Source organism: Rhinolophus hipposideros (assembly GCF_964194185.1).
Source record: "Rhinolophus hipposideros genome assembly, chromosome: 7".
Classification (NCBI taxonomy): domain Eukaryota; kingdom Metazoa; phylum Chordata; class Mammalia; order Chiroptera; family Rhinolophidae; genus Rhinolophus; species Rhinolophus hipposideros.
Window position 1 is genome coordinate 51733534 of NC_138053.1, and position 20278 is coordinate 51753811.

The 20278-nt window shown below is 35.8% G+C and overlaps 1 protein-coding gene across 3 annotated transcripts in view; it reads right to left on the reverse strand.

Moving 5' to 3' along the window:
• Window positions 1-20278, reverse strand: part of IQGAP2 (IQ motif containing GTPase activating protein 2) — a 266105-nt gene that overhangs the window by 34902 nt on the left and 210925 nt on the right. For all 3 annotated transcript variants that reach the window (XM_081053199.1, XM_081053197.1, XM_081053198.1), the window contains 6 exons: window positions 15825-15908; window positions 14592-14663; window positions 13982-14051; window positions 10271-10479; window positions 4051-4194; window positions 831-994 (listed from right to left, as the gene is read on the reverse strand). In XM_081053199.1, the coding sequence (XP_080909325.1) occupies window positions 831-994; window positions 4051-4194; window positions 10271-10479; window positions 13982-14051; window positions 14592-14663; window positions 15825-15908 (743 nt within the window). The remainder of the gene's footprint in view (window positions 1-830; window positions 995-4050; window positions 4195-10270; window positions 10480-13981; window positions 14052-14591; window positions 14664-15824; window positions 15909-20278) is intronic.

A 20278-nucleotide genomic window follows, 5' to 3' on the forward strand; every position in this document is an offset into this window, starting at 1 on the left:
CAATTTATCTAATCGGAACTTTTCTTTCCTTCCCTCTGATCTGTTACACTGTGTATCATTTATTTAGCTCTTACCTTATTCCACTGCACAGCATTACTATTTCTCATGAATCCTACTTTTCATACTGCCTTATAGACACGCTGAGGGCAGAGGTGACTGGCTAATATGCTTCAGACCAATAGGAACTAGCATAGCTTCAGGTATTAAGAAGTCAGGAAGGCAGTTAAGGTTCACTAGTTGGGTAAGGGCATTTCTCATGTATTTTTTTTCTGGCTCAGCTCCCTACACATTCTGTTTGTTTGTTTGTTTTTTGTTTTATTAACTGAGTAAGAAAATAAATTAGCAAAAATAAGCTTAAGTTCCAGTAAGAAAGGAAGACTCTTTAGCAGAGATCCTTATTTTCATTTCACCCATTTATGGCGTTATTACTCACAGAATTTTTATTAAGTTAAAATTTCTCACTGACTTTCAAAAAGTTCTTGATTTTCAGCTATTGTATGGTTGCAAAACCAAAAGTTAGTTTAGCACTAGAAAAGGTATCACTGGTGGGAGAAAATTTTCCTGAATATATCTATAATGATGGAGAAATTTCTCAAGAAATTTGACATATTTTATATATTTGACATATTAATAGTATAAATGACTTATAAGAATCATTTTAAATTATTTTAGTAAATCAGAGATAGCCACTACTAACAAAAGGATCTGTTTATTGGTATTTTTACATATATGAAAGGTTGGACTATTCAGTTCACGAACTTTCCACTGTGTAAGTGCATGGTGGAAAGTTTGAGAACTTAATTGTCCGTTTCATATATTTACATACGTACTTTATTTCTTCCTCCAGAGCAGTTTTAAAAAGCTTGAGGAGTAGATATTCTTCTCGTTGATTAGAAGCATAATTGTATAATGTGAAAATAACAGTATCCATAAATTTAGTAGACTTGTTCTGTGGCATCTGAAAAATCAGCTTAGCGAGGTATGAAGGATTGGTCTACAATGAAAGAGGAAAGAAAAAAAACAAAACCCCCCACAAAACTATATGTTAATATATTATTAAATCAGGAGTACCCAGTTCCCTGCTCTTCAATGACTTAATATGTATACAGCAAATAGAAGAGTATCTGGCACAAAGTAAGACTTTAAAAGGTATCAGCTAATATTAATACTATACTATAAGTTATATTAGAAAGTTACAATAGCATTTAAATTATATAGTATGTGATGCATACTTAATAAAATATAATTGTATTATATACACTGTACACTGTTAACCATTTTGAGCCACATATTAATATTTATTGTAGAGATACAGAAGAGAGAGGTGATAGCCAATAGAATCTGGTATCCGAAGAGACGGGCAGGCATGGACCAAGGGCTCAGCTAAATATACTGTCCTGGAAGGACTGACGAATGAATGAAGGAAACACATCCCATATTCTGAGACTAGAAAGCAAAAGAAAAGGATATGTTTCCATGTGGTGACAGGGGGATGGCCATGACATTTTCCAAGGAGTAAGAATGTAGGAGGGAAGTAAGGAGGCCAAAGAGAAAGGTGAAGGTCAGGGTAGTCGATGGGTGAAATGCCAGAAGAAACTGACAAGAAAAAAAAAAGACAACTTAAAAATTGACAAGAATTTTTAAAAAACTGAAATGGGGCCCAGAGGGCCTAGCTGAGTGAGGGTGGTATCCATGACACGTACCACCCATCCTCACAGTGATATGGTTTTTCTCTAGTAGCTACAGCAACCAGATGGAGGTTCGCAGAGAAAAAATAGTATTTAGGGTATAGAGAAATTAATTTTATGCTCCCACTCTTCATCTTTGTTCTGATGAGAAAAGAAAATTTTCCATACGTTGAAACTAATATTCATTTAATATACAGTCGGCTCTCTGTATCCTCGGGTCCACATTCATGGATTCAACCAACCACAGATCAAAAATATTCGGAAAGAAAAATTATGTTGTTACTGACATGTACTACGCAGTCAGGCCTACGATGGCGGCATCTATTGTTCTGAACGTGTACAGACTTCTTTTCTTGTCTTTATTCCCTAAACACTATAGTACAACAGTTATTTACAATGTATTAGGTATTAAAAGTAATCTAGAGATAAAGTGTATAGGAGGATGTGCATAGTTTATATGCAAATATCATCCCATTTTATATAGGGACTTGAGCATCTGTGAATTGTGGTGTCCTTGGGGGTCCTGGAACCAATCCCCCATGGACACCAAAGCACAACTCCACTCAAGTAGTTTGGCTTTAGTTTTTGAAAGAAAATCCAAATTCTAGTTTACTTTACTACTTCAACTTACTTTCAAGCTTATAACAGATTGGTTGAAATTTTATGAATCAGCAGCTTAGGACAACTTTTTCTTTATAGCTCTGTAGTGATTCTTTTCCCACACTAAGCATACGGGGTTATAAGAAAGGAAACTTACTCTAAAGCTCAAGAAGCCCACACTTCATTCTTCTCAGATGATCTAAAAACATTAAATTTAGGCTCATACCGAAGAGACAAACCCAAAACAAAACCTATAATAATTGATTGGTTACTTTGGCCAAGAATTCTTGCCAAGGCATAATCCAAAGGCCAAAAGGAATCCAGCCCATTCTCTATTCTATAGTTTCTTCAGTGATCTTGGGCTAATGTCTCCAAAGGAGAGAGAAGAAAAGGTGAAGAAAAATATGTGATTACAAGAGAAACTTCACTCGGTATACCTGAACGGCTGTGTCCTAAGACTATCAGTTTTTGGATTGTTTGGGAAATAAAACTTGTTGGAATTATTCTAAATATGCTCCTGTACTTTTTTTCTCCTTTCCATTAAGGAGCCTCTACTTACATAACAGGATAAACAATATAAGTCTTAGGCCAATGACTAAATTTTCACTTTCCTTATGACACACATTCTATCAAAGAAGCTTCATACACTCGGAAGTTCACGGATGTCAAAAATGATAAATGTCTCCGATCAAATTTCCAACTGGTGGATAACTATTAATCTAATTTAGGCAGACAAAATAACCCTTCCCTGCCTAGTGTGAGCCCCCTTTCATTCTGGAAAGGTTGCTAGTGTCAAGCAATTTTTCCTGCTACGCTGCCACACTGTGGCCCTCTGTGACACTACACCTGTCTTCCAATCTGTTATTCCAAATAGAGAATTCTCAACTCTACCAACATTGACAACTCTTCTCTCAGTGAGACTAGACACACCTCATTTACGGTTTGGCTAACATGTTCTCTGCACACCTAATGCCAGTGACATCCTCCAGCACAGACTCAAGTGTCACCACCACCAGCAGTGGCCTCACAAATAGGGACACACATAGGGACTTTCAAGGAAGAAGTGCTGGTCTACCTCTGTTGGGAAAGTTTTCTTACTGAAGAGGACTTTGTTTATGTCTATCTCTATCACGTACTCAGTTTCCTTTAGGACTGTGGTAGGCTGGATAAGGTAAATCACTGGTCAAACAAAATAGTAACTGGTCCACCAGAGTCCAACCATAACTAGTTCTCACCCGCACTCTGGAAGCAATGGAAAATTACTGCTCATTTAGATCAGAATAATGCTATGGAAATAATGAAATAAAAAAGATACCCTATGACCCTAATCCAAACCCTCTGGCTCTTTCCATAAAAGAAGGGCAAACTGGTTCTGGTAAACTTTTGTTTTTCACATAATTTTTTTCAAGGTTGATAGTACCGGCTTATGTTACTAGATTTATGCCATTTCTGCAGATAACTGTGGTATAATATAGTCAGGAAGACCATGGGCTCTGAAGTACCATTTACTGGCTGTGTCTCAGTTTTCTGATATGTAATACGGGAATAACAATAATAATTATTTTCTGAAGGCTCCCTGGGTTATAGTAAGAATTAAATGAGATACTGTATATGTAAATAACCTAGAATAGTACTCGGTACTTAGCAGGTGCTCAAAACATGTAAGCTATAATAGTTTTAGCATGGGGATAGATCCCTCGTAAAACACAAACATAGAATGTAACATTTATCCAAGACTCACAGCAAAACAAATTGTTCTCACCTGTAAAAGATAAAACAGCTGCTGATATGTTTCTAGTGTTTTTCTCCTCTCCTTACTCAGACTTTTGATTCCCTGGTTGTCGCTGTTATTTAGTATTTCTCCACCTTTTTTCTTATTTAGCTTCGTTCTGTGTGAAATTACATCCTGGAAAAAATGTTATGAAATTACTACTTTTTACTCTGGTACTCTTTACCTCCTCCCTTTACATACACCCTGAAACACACATAGTTGGAAAGAGTAATTTTACACATTTCCCTTATGAAGAAACAAAGGAATAGAGATTACTAAACAAATTGAGGAAATCCAGCTTGCAGGTGAATTTGGCTTTTGTAATATTCATTCTCCAAAATTGTACTTATTTGCTCTTAATCTGTAATACAGGCACCAAGACAATTAAATAAGAATAGTCTTTTCAACAAATGATGGGGTACAACGGGATAGCCACATTCAAAGGAAAGAAGTCAGATCCCTCTCTCATATCATAAGCAAAAACTAACTTAAAAGAGATCAAATAACTAACATGTAAGAGCTAAAACTATAAAACTCTTGAAAGAAAACCTAGGTATAAATCTTTGTTACCCTGGATTAGGCAGTGGTTTCTTAGATATGACCCCAAAAGTACTAGTGACAAAAGAAAAAAATAAATTGGACTTCATAAAAACTAAAACCTTTGTGCTTCAAAGGACACTATCGATAAAGTAAAAAGACAGAACAGGAGAAAATATTTGCAAATCATGTATCGAATAAGGGACTTGAATCTATAATATATAAAGAACTCTTAAATCTCAAAAATAAGAAGACAACCCAGTCAAAAATGGGCAAAAGATGTGAACAGACATTTTTGCAAAGAAGATCTACCAATCGTCAATAAGCTCATGAAGCTCAATATTAACAGCTATTAGGGGAATGCAAATCAATAATACAATGTGCTACCACTTCATACTAATTAGGATGGCTATCATAAAAAAGACAATAACAAATGTTCCTGAGGTTGTGGAGAAGTTGGAAACTTCATGCTGGGAGTAATGCAAAATGGCACAGCCACTTAGAAAAACATTTTGGCAGTTCCTCAAAAGTTAATCAGAGTTACCATATGACCTAGTAATTCCACTCTTAGGTGTATATCCAAGAGAACTGAAAACATATGTGGACACGAAAATGTGTACATGAATGCTCATTGCAGAATTATTCATAATAACCAAAAAAGAGGAAACAACTCAAATGTCCACCAACTGATGAATGGATAAACAAAATGTGATATATCCATACAATGGAATATTATTAGTAAATAATGAGGAATGAAGTATTGATTCATGCTACAACATAGGTGAACTTTAAAAAACTATGCTAAGTGAAAGAGCTGTTCACAATAGACCATATACAATGTGATTCCACTAATATGAAATATCCAGAAGAGGTGAATCTATACAGAGACAGAAAGTAGATTAATGGTTGCTGTGGTGGGGGATGGGGAATAGGTAGTGACTGTTAATGAACAGGGGTGCTCTTTCATTTCTTGAACTGAAATATTATTCACATGCTATACAATTCATCCTTTTAAAGTGTACGATTCAGTGTTTAGTATATTCATAAAGTTTTGCAATCACCACCACATCTAATTCCAGAACATTTTCTTTGGTGTTTCTTTGTTGGGTGATAAAAATGTTCTAGAATTAGATAGAAATGGTGGTTGCACAATTTTAAACAATGCTGAATTGTAGATTTTAAAAGAGTGAATTATATCTTATTAATTTATAAAAGCACGTTCAAAAATATCTAATATAGAAGAAATAAATTAGGGATAGAAGGGAAAGAAATCCTCTAAATATTTAACAGAAGTAAGTTCTCCCCCCGCCTCCTCCAATCACATTCCTTTAACCATTTACAGGGAATCTTGGAAATATGTGGCTGGAAACCTCAGGTTGTGTCTTCTTGAGTTGCTAAGAGGGTCATGAACAAGAGTAGGTCCTTTAGATAAGAATCTATCAAACATTAAAAAAATACATTTTACATCTTTAATTGGTAAACACGCACACACACACGCATTACCGATTCTTAGTACTGGGACATACTCTGATATTTTCAATTTGCTTTTATTCTATTCTATTTTTAAATATTGTCGATGGCACACTAGATTGATTTCATGACCCACTAACGGCACATGACTCACATGCAAGTCACTGCTCTAGAATGCCTCGTGTGCCACTTAACCTTGGGTCACTGTCCCACAGAGTAGGTGGCAAGAAAGATGTTTTTCTTAAAATGACTTCCGTCTGCTTCCCTGTGCTCTTGGCCCTACTCCTACCTGAGGACTCTCTTGGCAGTCAACATCAGGATGCACTCAGGACATTTCAGACACGACAGTGCTTTGCTGTGTACTGCTGCCCGGGTAGCGTCCCCATTGCCAGTAGAGACCTGGAATCATTCTGACAACTGTGCCTGCCCCCACTTCCAATTGCCTCTGGGGATGAGAACCACTGTCAGCTCTAAATCTGCTTGGTATGTCTCAGCACCCCATTCTCCATAACCAGTGTTAGTCCACAGGCTGAAAAAGCCCGTTGGAGCTCTGAGGTAAGATAGTTCTGTGTGGTTATGTCCATTGCCTTCCAGGTCTATGATTTCCTTATTCCTCATTCTCAGCTTAGAGAGAGCCAACCGTGACTTAACCCTTTACTTTTGTCCCCCTAATTGCTTATATGGGAAAAGAGGGGGGTTTGATTTGCATGTCCATAAAAATTTTAAAAAGGCAACATTTCCCTCCTTATTTCACAAATCTATAAAATACATTACGATGAGGAGAGGGAGCATAGTTACCACCAGATGGAAGTTAAAGGGAAGTCTATGCAGGCGGCTGCTGGATATCCATCCTTATCTATCAGAAGTCCTAAGACATTGCTAGACTAACTCTGGCTTACAGTTCCATTTAGCCCAGGTTTCTCCTCTTCAAATAACTGCTGATGTGTAGATCATGCAATTCTCTCAAATGCATATAATAAATTATCTTGATTTTGAATAGATGGTAGGAAAAAATCTTGGTACTTATAACCCTCTCCCAATTACTTTCAATGGAAACAGGCGACTTTTTGTTTGTTTTGTTCCAGACTTCATCTTAAGGATAATGGTTCTTGACATATAGAGAAGAGAAAAGAGGGCAGAGGTGGTAAGCAAGCTCTGGGGCAGAACTAAATTCCTTTCCATTAGAAATAGATTTGGTGAAGACAGGACAGGAAGTATAGGCTGACATCTCAGTGTTGCCCTAAATGCTACCATATTTTCCCTTCCCCTGATAACAGGATATCTGCATGTAGGTAATATGCGATAATATAAACATTTTTGCAGAAAGTGTGAAATAGTACAAAGGATATGGGCTTTGGAGTCATAAAATCATGGGTGTCTCCAAAACATGATTAGCTTTGTGACTTTGTACTGGTTACACTCTAAGGCCCACTTTCCTAAATCTATAAAATGGGCTTAATAATAGCAATCTTACTGAGCTGCTGTGAAGACTAAAACAATCTATGTATTTAGCACTTTTTCCAGTGAAGAAAACAGGGCTCAGAGAGGTTAAGAAATGTGCCCAAGGAAACAGGCTAATAATATAAGCAGTGAAGTGGTGAAATCAAGCAATAAAATAAATCTCAATCCTGGGTTCCAGGTAGCCCTGGTTCGCAAGTCTGCACTCAGATGATAGAAACATCACACTCATCAGTGGGAATTTCAGGGATTCAAGATTACTTTTAGTGTCTATTTAGGTTTTCCTGCAAGCTAGTTGGGACCTATACCTTTCTTCATCCCTATGCCTCTAAGAAACTTCTGCTTCAGTTGCTTTGTTGCCCCCATCTCTATACCATTCCTTTTGCCTAAAACCAATGTTAACCACTTCACGCACCCCTGACTTTCTGAGATTTCTAGGAGGAATGTAAATTTTAAAAGAATTGTAAAATGCATGGTTTACTAAAGAGATCTAGAGTTACTCCATAAGAACTAATCTACTTCCCTTTAAAGTCTTTTTTCTCACTAAATACATGCTCAGTGAAAAAGAAAAAGGACAAAGAAGATAAGTTTAATTCTATCACCCAAAGAAAAATCATTTAACTTTTGTTCTTCCGGCTTTTTAAAAGTATATATTAATATATATACTTAGGACGATAAATGAAATTGTACTGTTTTAGTACAATTTTCTTCCCAATTTTCTTCCCAATTACATTGTGAACCTTTCCCTTGCCCTTAAATGTTCTTCAAAAACACTTTTAAGGGCTGCATAACATACATATTAAATTAATTCTATAGTCCTCTGTTGTTTTTGTGTTGGGTTGTTTTCACTACTTTAAATAAAGCTTCAACTGCATAATTGTTATCATCAAACTAAAAATGCTACTATTAATAATAAGACTGACTATATTTTTAATAATCATTAGTTCAACTTATAATAAGTGTTTGATACTTAGTGATTGAAAAGGTAAGTTGAAAAATTAACTTTGTTTCACAAAAATGTTACCAATTAAGAATACATCTTTAAAAAGTCTTACATTCATGAAGATCTGAAACTCTGCTATGATTGTAGTTCCACAAGCTACGTATTATTTATAGTATTTCATGTTTTGCAACTAAGCCTTTATTTTGAAAGGCAAGGCATTTCCTGTTGACAACTTTATGGGAATTGAGTAAAACAGGAGTTTAAGGCTATATAAAGCATTCCCTGACAGACCTTCTGGAATATATTATACTTTAGAAGTTCCCACAAGTGTCAAATAATACAAACTTTTTTTTTCTTTTCTTTTTTTTTTTTTTTAAGGAGTAGAGCACTGTTACTTTTCTGGATAAAATAATGAAAACAGAGTTAAATAAAGAACATTTAAGTTGTAGTTTTATTCCTTAATATTTAGGAAAAAAAGATCATTGTTCTATATTACAAATTGTTCTGGTTTCTTTATTTTCTCTTCAACTATTTCACTGTTATCTGTGTAGGGGCTGAAGACAAGAGTGGGAACAGGCCCACAGGCATTCACATGCCCACTTATCTGGTAGCACCCCATGGCTGCTCATTTCCTAGTTTTCCAGAACTATGTATTCAGTCCCTGGCAGTTGGCTCTCCACCTCTGACCCACTATAGCTTTCTGAGCGCTTCCTCCTTGACCTACCAGTTTTCTGAAAAACTGACGTGGCATCGAAGCAGGGACATGGAAGGAGGCCTTACCCTAAGTCTCCTTTTCTTGATTAAAATTAAACTTTTTACATGGTCTTATGGAGCTCTGATATTGTCAAGTTTCACACAAATCCAAATCTGTAGCACTATTTATTTAGAGACTGTTATTGGGGCAGTTCTATTCTGGAGGAGCCATTTCGGAAATGTGTAGGGGTTATTATTATTATCTTTTAACATCTTAATGACTGGAAGGCACTACTGGCTTCTAGTGAGTGTTGGGTTAGGGATGATAGATTCTCTGCTGTCCTGAGTAAATAACTGTCCCACATCCTGAATGGCCGGAGTTTTGAATGTCCTGCTGGTCATTCATTCATACAGATAAAAATTCTCTGTGCAATTAGTTAAGCCTAGAATCAAATTGTTTTACATATAAGCACAACCCATATCCTCCACAATTTTAATATCCAATTAATTTTCTGCAATTCCGCAGTAAATTTTCTGCAATTCTGCAGTCTGCAAGGACTGCAATTCTGTGTAAATTGGGGGCGTGGATGGAGCCACGCTCTGCATATTCTGAACTTTACAAAGAGTTTCCTGCATTTTGGAAAATGAAATCACGAACAGTTCTACCACTCTCCCAGGTGAGTCTCTGCAGCTCTCTCCACCTGTGGTTATTCTGGGAAGAGGCCCCAGCGTCTGTCAATGTTATCAGATCTAATGGCATCAGGCCCGTGTATTTTCATTTCGAAATATGTTTTTATTATAAATTACTTTCTATTTCTCTTTTGTGTTTACATACAAGAGTTAGTCTTGTTATTAAGGTACATATGGAAGTAGGTGTTATTTCATATAAATTTCATTTCCTAATGGTAAAGAAGCCTTACAAAAATGTTATAAAAGGGGGATACAGAATTTTGCAATCTGAGAACCACTACTTTGTAATAAAAATGGTAAATGAACTTTGGATCACTGATTCCAGATTCCAAATGAGCTTAGCTGGACCAAAGCGCTGTGCACAAATATACCTGCATCTTCCCTCCTCTGGGAGCCAACAGTCCCATGAGCCCTACTGACCTCAAGTGTGATCCTGTTCTTCACCAGAAGCCCAATCTTGATGTCCATCAGGTTCAGGTCTTTCTCTAGCTGTTGATTGCCCCTGATCTTTGTCACCACTTCTCCCCTTAATCGTGCAACCTCTAGCTCCTCCTGGAAATCCAAGTCACTTTGGTCCAATAGGTGCACAAATTTGCGGATTACTGTTAACGGTGGGTTTTCGGAACCAACTGCAGGGAAAGAAACAGGCATGCTTTAATTAGGCATGTTTGTAATTATTGTCAATAGGTAAGAAACCAGGTCTTCAAATAAAGCATTACCAGAAAAACACAGCAATGGAAGTACTTGGTTTTTGGAGTGGATCATTCTGCCCCATGTCAAATCTGGACAAGGAAACTGATCATGTAAATAAATATCTGGCCTCACTATTTTCTAGTTATCTAACACTCATTTATCAGACCTCTCTCACGCTGTTTCCAGGACGTAGGCACTGAGAAGACAATTCTATCTATCCGTGACTTACTGATGAGGAACCTGGGAAAGAATGTTAATGTTTAAGTTACCTCGGCTCAGAGAGCCTGTGGCTGAGCCAGATAAGAGATGTATATTCTCAATGAAGGAAGCAGAAAGTGGTTTCTCTTGGCCCAAAAGACCTTCAGGAAGGAGCAGGAACTAGATGAAAAATGAATTAGGAAAGGTCGATGAAGGGAGAGTTGGCCAAACAGAAGCCAATGGAATTACAAGCGAATACATATTCTACTTGGCAGAAATAAAAAAGTTTAGCAATTGAAATTTGGTCCTTGTTCTTTCTGCATGGACCACGGGGAGGCACTCATAAACTAGGAGATGGCCCTCTGTTGTCGAGAGGGGCATCTACATAAATTCTGAAGGGGCTTTCCCTTAGTGCCTTGAACATGAATTATGCTTTAATTCCCTGGCACTCTGACTTTCGTAAAGGTGTATTTTTTTAAAGGTGTCTAATGAGATCTACTCTGGGTAAATTGAAATAATAAACTGTCCAGACCTTCAATGATGAATGATTAGACAGAGCGATACAAGGATCACTTGAAGGTAACCCCACTGTGGTTACCTCAATACCCATCCTCTCCTTTACATCGAAGGCCCTAGTCAATCTTCCTTTTCCTTCCAGCTTGGTCCTGTGATGTTTCGACACTCAAAAAAATAAAAAAAATTCAACCAACAACATAAACAATTAATAACATGTACCACTACGAACCACCAAATCTAGGGTCCTCTGTATTAGTAGTTTGCTATTTCTTTTTTTTTTTTTTTGTTAATGTCAGACGGGTAATGTGCTGATATCGTAACAAGATTTAAGGTAGGCACATCTCACACCAGAGCGTAAACACGCAATCATCACACTTATGAGCTACAAAAGGATAGTTTGCTATTTCTGATCGTCTTTTTTGGAGAAGTTACCTTGGATCCTGGGACCCTTTGCTTCCCGGTCACTGAAACATATGTGAATTTATTTTCTTCCCATTTCTGGCATGCTGTTGCTGATGACATAACTGAGCGACGCACCAGAGTTCATTTGTGTAGCTAAATTGAGAGAAGATGGGCCATCTCATTTGTGTCTAAAGTGCTCTCTCCCTGCTCCTAGGGATTGTGTATCTTTTTATGTTGTAATAGGCCAGTTAGAAACAAATTAGTATTTTAGCTTTACTAATTGTTATGGCTCAAATTTAATATTTCCTCTATCAACAGTAGGCTTTTTGGCATCTTCATACCACTGTGTGGTATTTTAATTTCAGGAAATCATGTAACTTTACAGTCATCAGAGCTCACAAATGAGCATATTATAGTTCTAGCAATTTCCAAGCTTAAATACATTCAATGGCTTTCCAGAAGGAACGGATGAAAATGGTTGATGATTGACTAAGAAAAGTCATCTTTTTTCAGATTAAAAAAATAAAAGCCTTACTTTTTTGAAGATGCTGAATTGAGAAATGACAATTTACATTTTAGTTACTGTGAAATCACCCTATTTGCAAAAGTCCAGAGAAGCTTAGGTCTAATTCATTCACTAACATAGTTTCTATTTACTTTGTATGGTTTTAACATAAAAATCACCTAGATTTTAAAATTGGAATTTCTTTTGTTTTTGTAATTAAAAAAAGTAAGCAAACGAAAAGCGTCACTATAAGGACCCATGAAAACATATTACCTATAATGAAATGAAAATCAGCCAGTGTTCATTTGGAACATTTATTCTTAAATTGCCTTCCGTGTGCAAAAGCAATAGCAAACCTTTTTTAGTGTGTTAGGGCTCAGAAAACAAATTCCTGACTCAGACTTCTAGTAAAAAACTTAAAGCCATCTACCATTTGAGAGACAAATCTTATTAATTCAAAGTGAAGTGTGGCACCGAAAAGAACAGTTGATCTATCCTTACTCAGCTTGCATACTAACTTCTGGAATTTAGCAGAATGAGGTATTATTCATGAATTCTGCACGTTAGAGACAGAACCAGGCCTCTAAGTTTCCCACAGCTTTTCCTTAACAAGTACCAGGGAAGATTCTTCTTGAGTCCTGTGTTTCACCCCATAATTCAGATAGACTTTGAACAATAAAGTATGGTGTCTAAAGTATTTACTAGGCACTATGCTAGGAAAATTATTAGTTTTCTACTTTCTCCAAAAAATAAAAATAAAAAAACGAGGCAGAGTTAGAGATAATATAATGGCCATTTTCATTACCGAGCTACTCAAGTAGTGACTTGTTTTATTCTCTCAAAGCTATTTTTGAATGACCTAAATAAAATATTTAAAAAATTGGGGTAGTACTAATACTTTTATCAGCAAGCTCTTCTCAATGCAATCTGGGATATGCTTTATTTTTTTTTAGCTGACTTTTTAAATTTTTTATTTAAAGTTTATTGGGGTGACAATGGTTAGTAAAATTACATAGGTTTCAAATGCACAATTCTGTAATACATCATCTATATATCGCATTGTGTGTTCACCACCCAAAGTCAGTTCCTCATCTATCATACGTTCTTGTGATAATTAGAATGTTAAAAATTCAGCATGTAAAGAATGATTGTAACTATGTAATAAACAATAGAAAACATTGCAGAGTTGGGACTGTAAAGCGACGGTACAAAATGTGATTATTACTCCTGGGTGATTTGTATTTATTTTGCTTTTTCAAACTTTCTACAAATGGCTTATACTCTTATAAGAAAAAATACGTTGAAAACCACAGCTACTGTGAAAAGTCCAGAATGAAATTACAGGAAAATGTTTGTAGTTATCTTTGGGAGATGAGACTACATGTTTTTTCCTTATTTCCAGAACTTCTTACATGAATGTTTTATGCTTAAAATGAGGGGGGACAAATCATAGGCCAGCTGATAAATTAAATAGTTCAAATGTAAGCTTATCTTCTGGCTAACTCTTTTGCATTAGATTCAGAATTCTAGCTCAAATTTAACATAAAATATCAGACTTTATGCGTAGGCCACTCTTTTTGAAGAAATTATATCCAATCCACTTACTCCTTCCACTTATAATAGGAAAGGCCTTTTCTGTTATTACATGTTCCTTTGTGCCCCTGCTCAGAACCTGGAGCCTGGGATGGTCAAAATCTACTGGAAACTATTGGCATCCTCCTGGAGCAGTCAGTCTCTGAAGGGACTAAGAGGGAAATAATTTGTCCTTGCCTGGTTTATAATGGATCCATACTTTGTTTCAAAATACTCCCACTTACCCAATGTTTTGTAGTCATCTCTAGCTTTGTTTGCTCTCAGCAGCGACTGGATTTTCACAATTTCATTTTTCTGCAAAAGAATGTGAACAGTCATGATCTTCCAGAGTCCCATCTATGCCACTATTTTAGAATTTTGAACTATTTAAGAACTGGCAGTATTTAAGAATGGACACTATTTAGAAATGACAGTATTTAGAGGTGGTGCATGTAATGTTTATTTTTCCATTTTCTTTGAAGACAGGGTCAGATAAGTTTAGCTAAAAGTATAAACAAGATTGTATGGGGACTGGTTAAATAAAGAGCTCTAAAAAGGGAAAAGAATTTTTCCACCAAACTTAAGACAATTCTCCTTTAAAATCTTTTCTCTTTGGTAGTCGTTTCCTCTCATCCATTTTTTCTGTCCTGTCCTGACTGGTTGACGTCTCCCTGGGAACATGAGTTCTGAATAAAAAAATGTAAGCCTCTGAATATTATCACATTGCGTTCTAAGACCTATTTTTTTCCTCCTGGTATTCATTGTCACCATTGAATAAGAATCAGTCAACGCTAACATCTAACAAAGCATTCATTTAGTTCATTCTCAGGCAGGATAAAAATCCACATCTCTTACATGGTCGCTGAAATACTGTAGTCGTGAAAGGTAATTCTTCCGTGCTGTTATCATCCGGAACCAGGACTGAATCTAAAAGTAGGCAGAGAAATAAAGGCAATTAACGAACAACTTTGATATCTTTTTATGCATCTTTCTAAAAATATTAATATTTGATAAAAAAAGTAAAAATTAGCAGTCTGCCAAATAATAAACATCTAAAGCCTAATCTTCATCTACTTCTTTCCTTGCTTTTTCTCGTAAGGGGTTCAACCCATGTTACACTTTATGGTGGAGAAGGTAATGTAGCATTGTACTATTTTGCTTTAATCCCAATAAATAAAATCCAAGAGGGCAAGGCATTTTCCTGAAAGTTGCAATGGGTCTAGCCATCAAATTAAACTAAATACAGGGTTTCTTCCAACATCCCTTCAATAAATCCAATATACTTTACGTCTTTACAGAAAGACATCCAAAGAGGTGTCACGAGGTACCAACTGTGACCAACAGTTTTCTGAGAGAACGGACATGTGTTCTGTGGTGAGTACAGGACAGCACTAAGGAACTAATGTATCAACACAGCGGATCTAGACCACCTCATTCTCTTCTTCACAGTTTAAAAGGTCTTTTAAACTAATCTGATTCCATTCTCTCTCTACCCCACTATTCTGACTCCCACTTGGATTTCCAAGTTGTCTACAAGTTCACTTCTGTACAGTCCTTTGGTCTTCAGCTCTGAGACAGTGCACATCACAGTGCCTTTTCTTTCTCTAAGCTCAAAGCAATCAGCGTGGGTGAAAAGCTAGGTTTGACTGGCTCACCACTCAAATTCAGGTCCTAACTTTTTTGGACCTGAATTTGCCTTACAATTAAGGTTCTATACTGCTAAGTATGAGCACTCTAAGTATTATTAGTGAGCATCGCAAGAGGAACATGAAATAAAGTTGGGTTTCCCCCAAACTTTAAGTAATCAATTTGGACTTTCTAGAGCAAGAGCATTTACTGGTTACTAAGCACTTTCACCTTTGATTCTCATAACCACATAAAGGACCTGAACCAGTTATAGTTTTTAATGGACTTGCTTGTAGATGATCAGCTAAGGGAGTAGTGGAGGTGGGATTGAAACCCAGGACTTGCTTCTGATTTCAAGGCTCACACCTAGTCTTTCCATAGTCGTCTGTCTTCCAAAAGCATAACTAAAACGAAGGAAAAAGTTTCAATCAAGCCCTTGATAAGGCGGGAATGGATATTTACCTTCACAATAGATGGAATATGATCAATGAATGTTTGTCGCCTCTTGATATATGCTATCCGTTGTTTATGTCCCTTCCAAAAAGCCTGTGGAAAATAGTAAGTTACAGAATTAATTGTGTGCAACAAGTTTTTCAGTTTATTTTGGAAAGTGCAAGAACAGAGACTATCTCAAGAGACACTGAGTTGGAAAGCTGTCAGGAACCCTCCCCCACAAATCTCATCTGACACTATCTCTGGGTGTGGATGTTATACTGAGCAGAGCATGAGGTCACATCTGAGACTTGTCTCAAGCTTGGGAAAACAAAGTTACCAGATAGAAGCCCAAATTCCTGATCAAAAGCTTAATTTTACCAAGGCACTGGATAACAAGAGAAACAATAAAGCGGAATTGCCCCAAAACATACAGGTTAACTGGGTGCTAGTATTATTTGGTAACAACATAACATGCTTCAAAATAATAACTATTAAATATCTTAACTCCGACAAGTGGCCCTTTGTGGCCTAAACTGGAAAGGAAGATGCTTTACTAACTTGTGACTCACGATCCCTGAAAATAGGAGTGCTGTGATTGAACTTAATTATTTTATCCATTTCTATAGTAAGTTTAATGATGCTCCATCAATATAGCTTTACTAGGTGATCATCATCATTAAAGAGAATTTTTATAAGAAACATTTACAAAAACTGAACACAAACTAGGATCTTTAGAAGGATTAAATCCATAACGGTTATAAGTTTATTCCAGTTCCTTTATGAGTAGATTTTTTTTGATATCTTTGTAAGTCACCTCAATTCTCTGATTTTTGCTTTTCAAATTAGAAATGAAATACAAGTTTCTTGTTAAAAAGGACAAATACAAAAAATATATTATTTTCATAAATTTCTTTTCATGTTTGCATATATTAACCTAGCTCTTTCTTTTAAAAATGTATGTGGAATTTTATTATCATTTAAAAATAATTTTCTTAAAATAATAATTCAAAACAAAATAGGATGGAATAAAAGTGATCAACTGAGCACTGTCCCAGACTTCCCCTCTCAGTGCAAATCCCTAGAAATGACAAGTATGCTTTTTATGAAGAACTTTTAATTCTGAAATAATTACAGACTCACAAAGCTACAAAAATAATACATTTGAGTTCTATGAATCATGTGAGTCCCTTTACCAGCTACTCTCAATAGTAACATCTTATAAATATGCTTTTCAAGAAATCCACAATAGTGCTAGAAAATGAGAAGGCACTGGATCAAAAACTATCAAGGATCCTGGAAGAGAGAAGGCAGTTGGAATTGGATTGAAAGAGGGAACCACAGAACAAAATTCTACAAAAATGTGGGAATATCTTACAAAAAACATTTGATGGTCCTAAGCTTGCGTGAGCCTTGGGCAGCAGTCAGAATAATTTTGTGAAACTTGTAACCTTCTCCACTTGCCAATCAGTGAACAAAAAAGCATTGGAGGAGTGGGACTTGGGAAAAGTACAAAAGAGTATAGAGCCTTTTTGAAGAGAATTTCGCAATATGAAATTTAAAGTTATTTAGCCTTTCACCTAGTGTTTCTAATTTTCAATAAATCTAGCCTAACGAAACACAAGTAACTGTGCAGAAAAGCTATAAGAATTTTTGTTGCATTGTTCATAAAAAACAAATATGTATATAGAGCAGAATGTTTACAAGTAGGGGAACAGTTAGATAAATCGTGATTGCATTTAGACCAAGGAATGTTATGTAATAGTTGCATAGAATGAGGTAGAGTCACATATACTGACTGTGGGAATGTTCTGTATTTCGTGGAACAGGAAGATCTCCAAGATACACTAAGAGAAAGAGGAAATCATAGCTTACTGTACATCCTATGATACAGCAGGTTGACAAAAAAACCCCATAAAATAATGCATATTTCTATGCAAACAATCTGTACTCAAAGCCTAGAAGACGATCTATGAGGATATACAGCAAACAGAGAGAAAGGTCATAAAGTAAAATGTGCCTATGCACTAATCCTGACTTCAACTCAGCTATTCTTCAAAGGAATGTCTAATTTTTTGCTATGTAGCCTTGAAGTAGGCAAAACATAAATGCATACATATATACTTTATTGTTGTACACAAAAGATAAACATATAAATATGTGTATGTGTTTACGCATCCTTTATTTTTGACAACATGGGATCCAATCTTATGCTAAGGTTTGCTTTTTTCCCCTCTAAATTAAATATAGCATTGATATTAAATATAGCATATACATTAAATATAGCATTGATTAAAAAAACCTCAGATACTCCCAATGAATTTTAGTGACCACACAGTAGTCTGTAGTATAGATTTACTATGACTTTATTCCTCTGCTGGTGTGCATTAAATTGTCATCTTTTTTTTTTTTTTTTTGCAGTAAACAACTTTGCACATACCTCATTATGTATTTTGTACACATTTCCATCAAGATAGATCAACAGATCCATGATGAAGGGGTCAATCAATAATTGACATTTAAAATTAATATTTACTGTCAAATTGCTCTCCAAAGACTGTGTGAGTGATACCCCTTTTCCAAGGGTCTCATTGAACTGGCAAACAGACTGATGAAAACTGCTGTCTCATTTTTATTTATATTTTGATCTCCAGCAAGGTGTAGAAAGCTTACCTTCCTTCATATATCTTTGCTCTCTTTATAATACAATTGTTTTAAATATTTCCTCTATATACATGTAGAATTATATTGAACAGTGTTATAATTTTTGCTTCAACTGTCAAACATAATTTTAAAAATGCAAGAAGAAAAAGGAAATGTAATTACCCATATTTTTACTCTTTTGGTTGTTCTTTTTTCCTTCCTGGTGTTCCAAAATTCCTTCACTTATTTCCTTTTTTGTTTAGAGAACTTTCTTAGATATTCTTATAGGGCAGGTATGCTAGCGATAAGTTCTCTTAGTTTTCCTTCATCTGTGAATATCTTGATTTCCCCTTCATTCCCAAAGGATATTTTTGCTGGATAAAGAATTCTATGTTGACAGCTCTTTCCTTTTAGCACCTGAAAAATGTTGTGCTTCTTTCTCCTGGTCTCCATAGGTTCTTATTAAAAAAAATCTGCCATGAGAACTGTTTTCCCCCTACAGATAAGCTGCCATTTCTATCTCATTGCTTTTGAAATTTTTTTTGTCTGTCTTTTGTCTTCAGAAGTTTGAGTGTGATGCATCTGTGTGTGCATTTCTTTGAGTTTATCCTGTTTGCGGGTTGTGCAGCTTTTTGAATCTGTGGTTTTATGTGCTTTGCTACACTTTGGAACTTTTCAGCCATTATTTCTTCAAGTACTTTTTCAATACTGCTCATTTCTCTTCCCTCTGGGGACTTCGATGACACAAATGTTAAATCTTTTGTTAGAGTCTCACAGGTAGCCCTGGGGCTCTGTTCATTCTTTTTTCAATTTTTTCTCTGTTTCTCAGGTCTGGTGATTTCTTTCATTCTATCCTCTAATTCGCCAGTTCAGTCCTGTGTTCCCTTTATTTTGCTGTTGAGTCCACCCATTGAGTTTTTGACAACTGTCATTCTATCTTTCAGTTCTAAAATTTCTGTTTTGTTTTTCTTTGTACTTTCTGTTTCTTTGTAGATTACAGAATAAAAAAAATCAGAAGTGTGAAAAAAACAATTATAATTCAAGAGGGCCACCTGAAAAACTATTGAAACTTCCAGATGACTAGTTATAAAACGAATATATAAACTTGATAAATTTTCTTTATGTCAAAAATAAACTATATAATAGAATAAAGATGACATTCACAATACCAAAAAAATTAAATAACATAGAATAAACTTAATAAGAAATATGAAGGAATAAAATTCTAATACTATACTGTAGGACAGATTAATAAATGGAGAGATATATTGGTGTCTGAACTGGGAAATTCATTATTGCAAAGATGCAAATCTCCTCAAATGAACTAAAACTTCAATGCAATCATAACAGACAATTCAGAATGGGTTCAGAACTTTATCAAATTCCTTTGGCCTAACTATTGAAATGAGCACATGGTTTTTCTCCTTTAAGGTATTATGGTGATAAAGAATTATGCAGGAAAATAAATTTTCTGAGGGTTTAAAACTGGAGCAAGCTTCACAGTGCTTCTCAAACTTTAATGTGCATACAAAATCATTTGAGGATCTTAAAAATGCAGATTAGGACTCAGTAGATCTGAGTGGGGCTCCAAGACGATGCCAGTGCCAGTGTATGTTCCATACTTTGAGTAACAAAGATCTAAACAAAGCCAAAGAAGTTTTAATTGATCATTGATTTAGAAAAAAACACTATGGGATGTGTCAGTGTGGCATTTCTGAGACACAGGAGAAACTGCTCTCTGATGCTACCAACAATTGCAGGTCACTGGATTCCATGGCAACCTAACCAATAACATATTTGTTGCAATGAGTCTCAAGGGTGGTTCATATGTATCTGTGGGT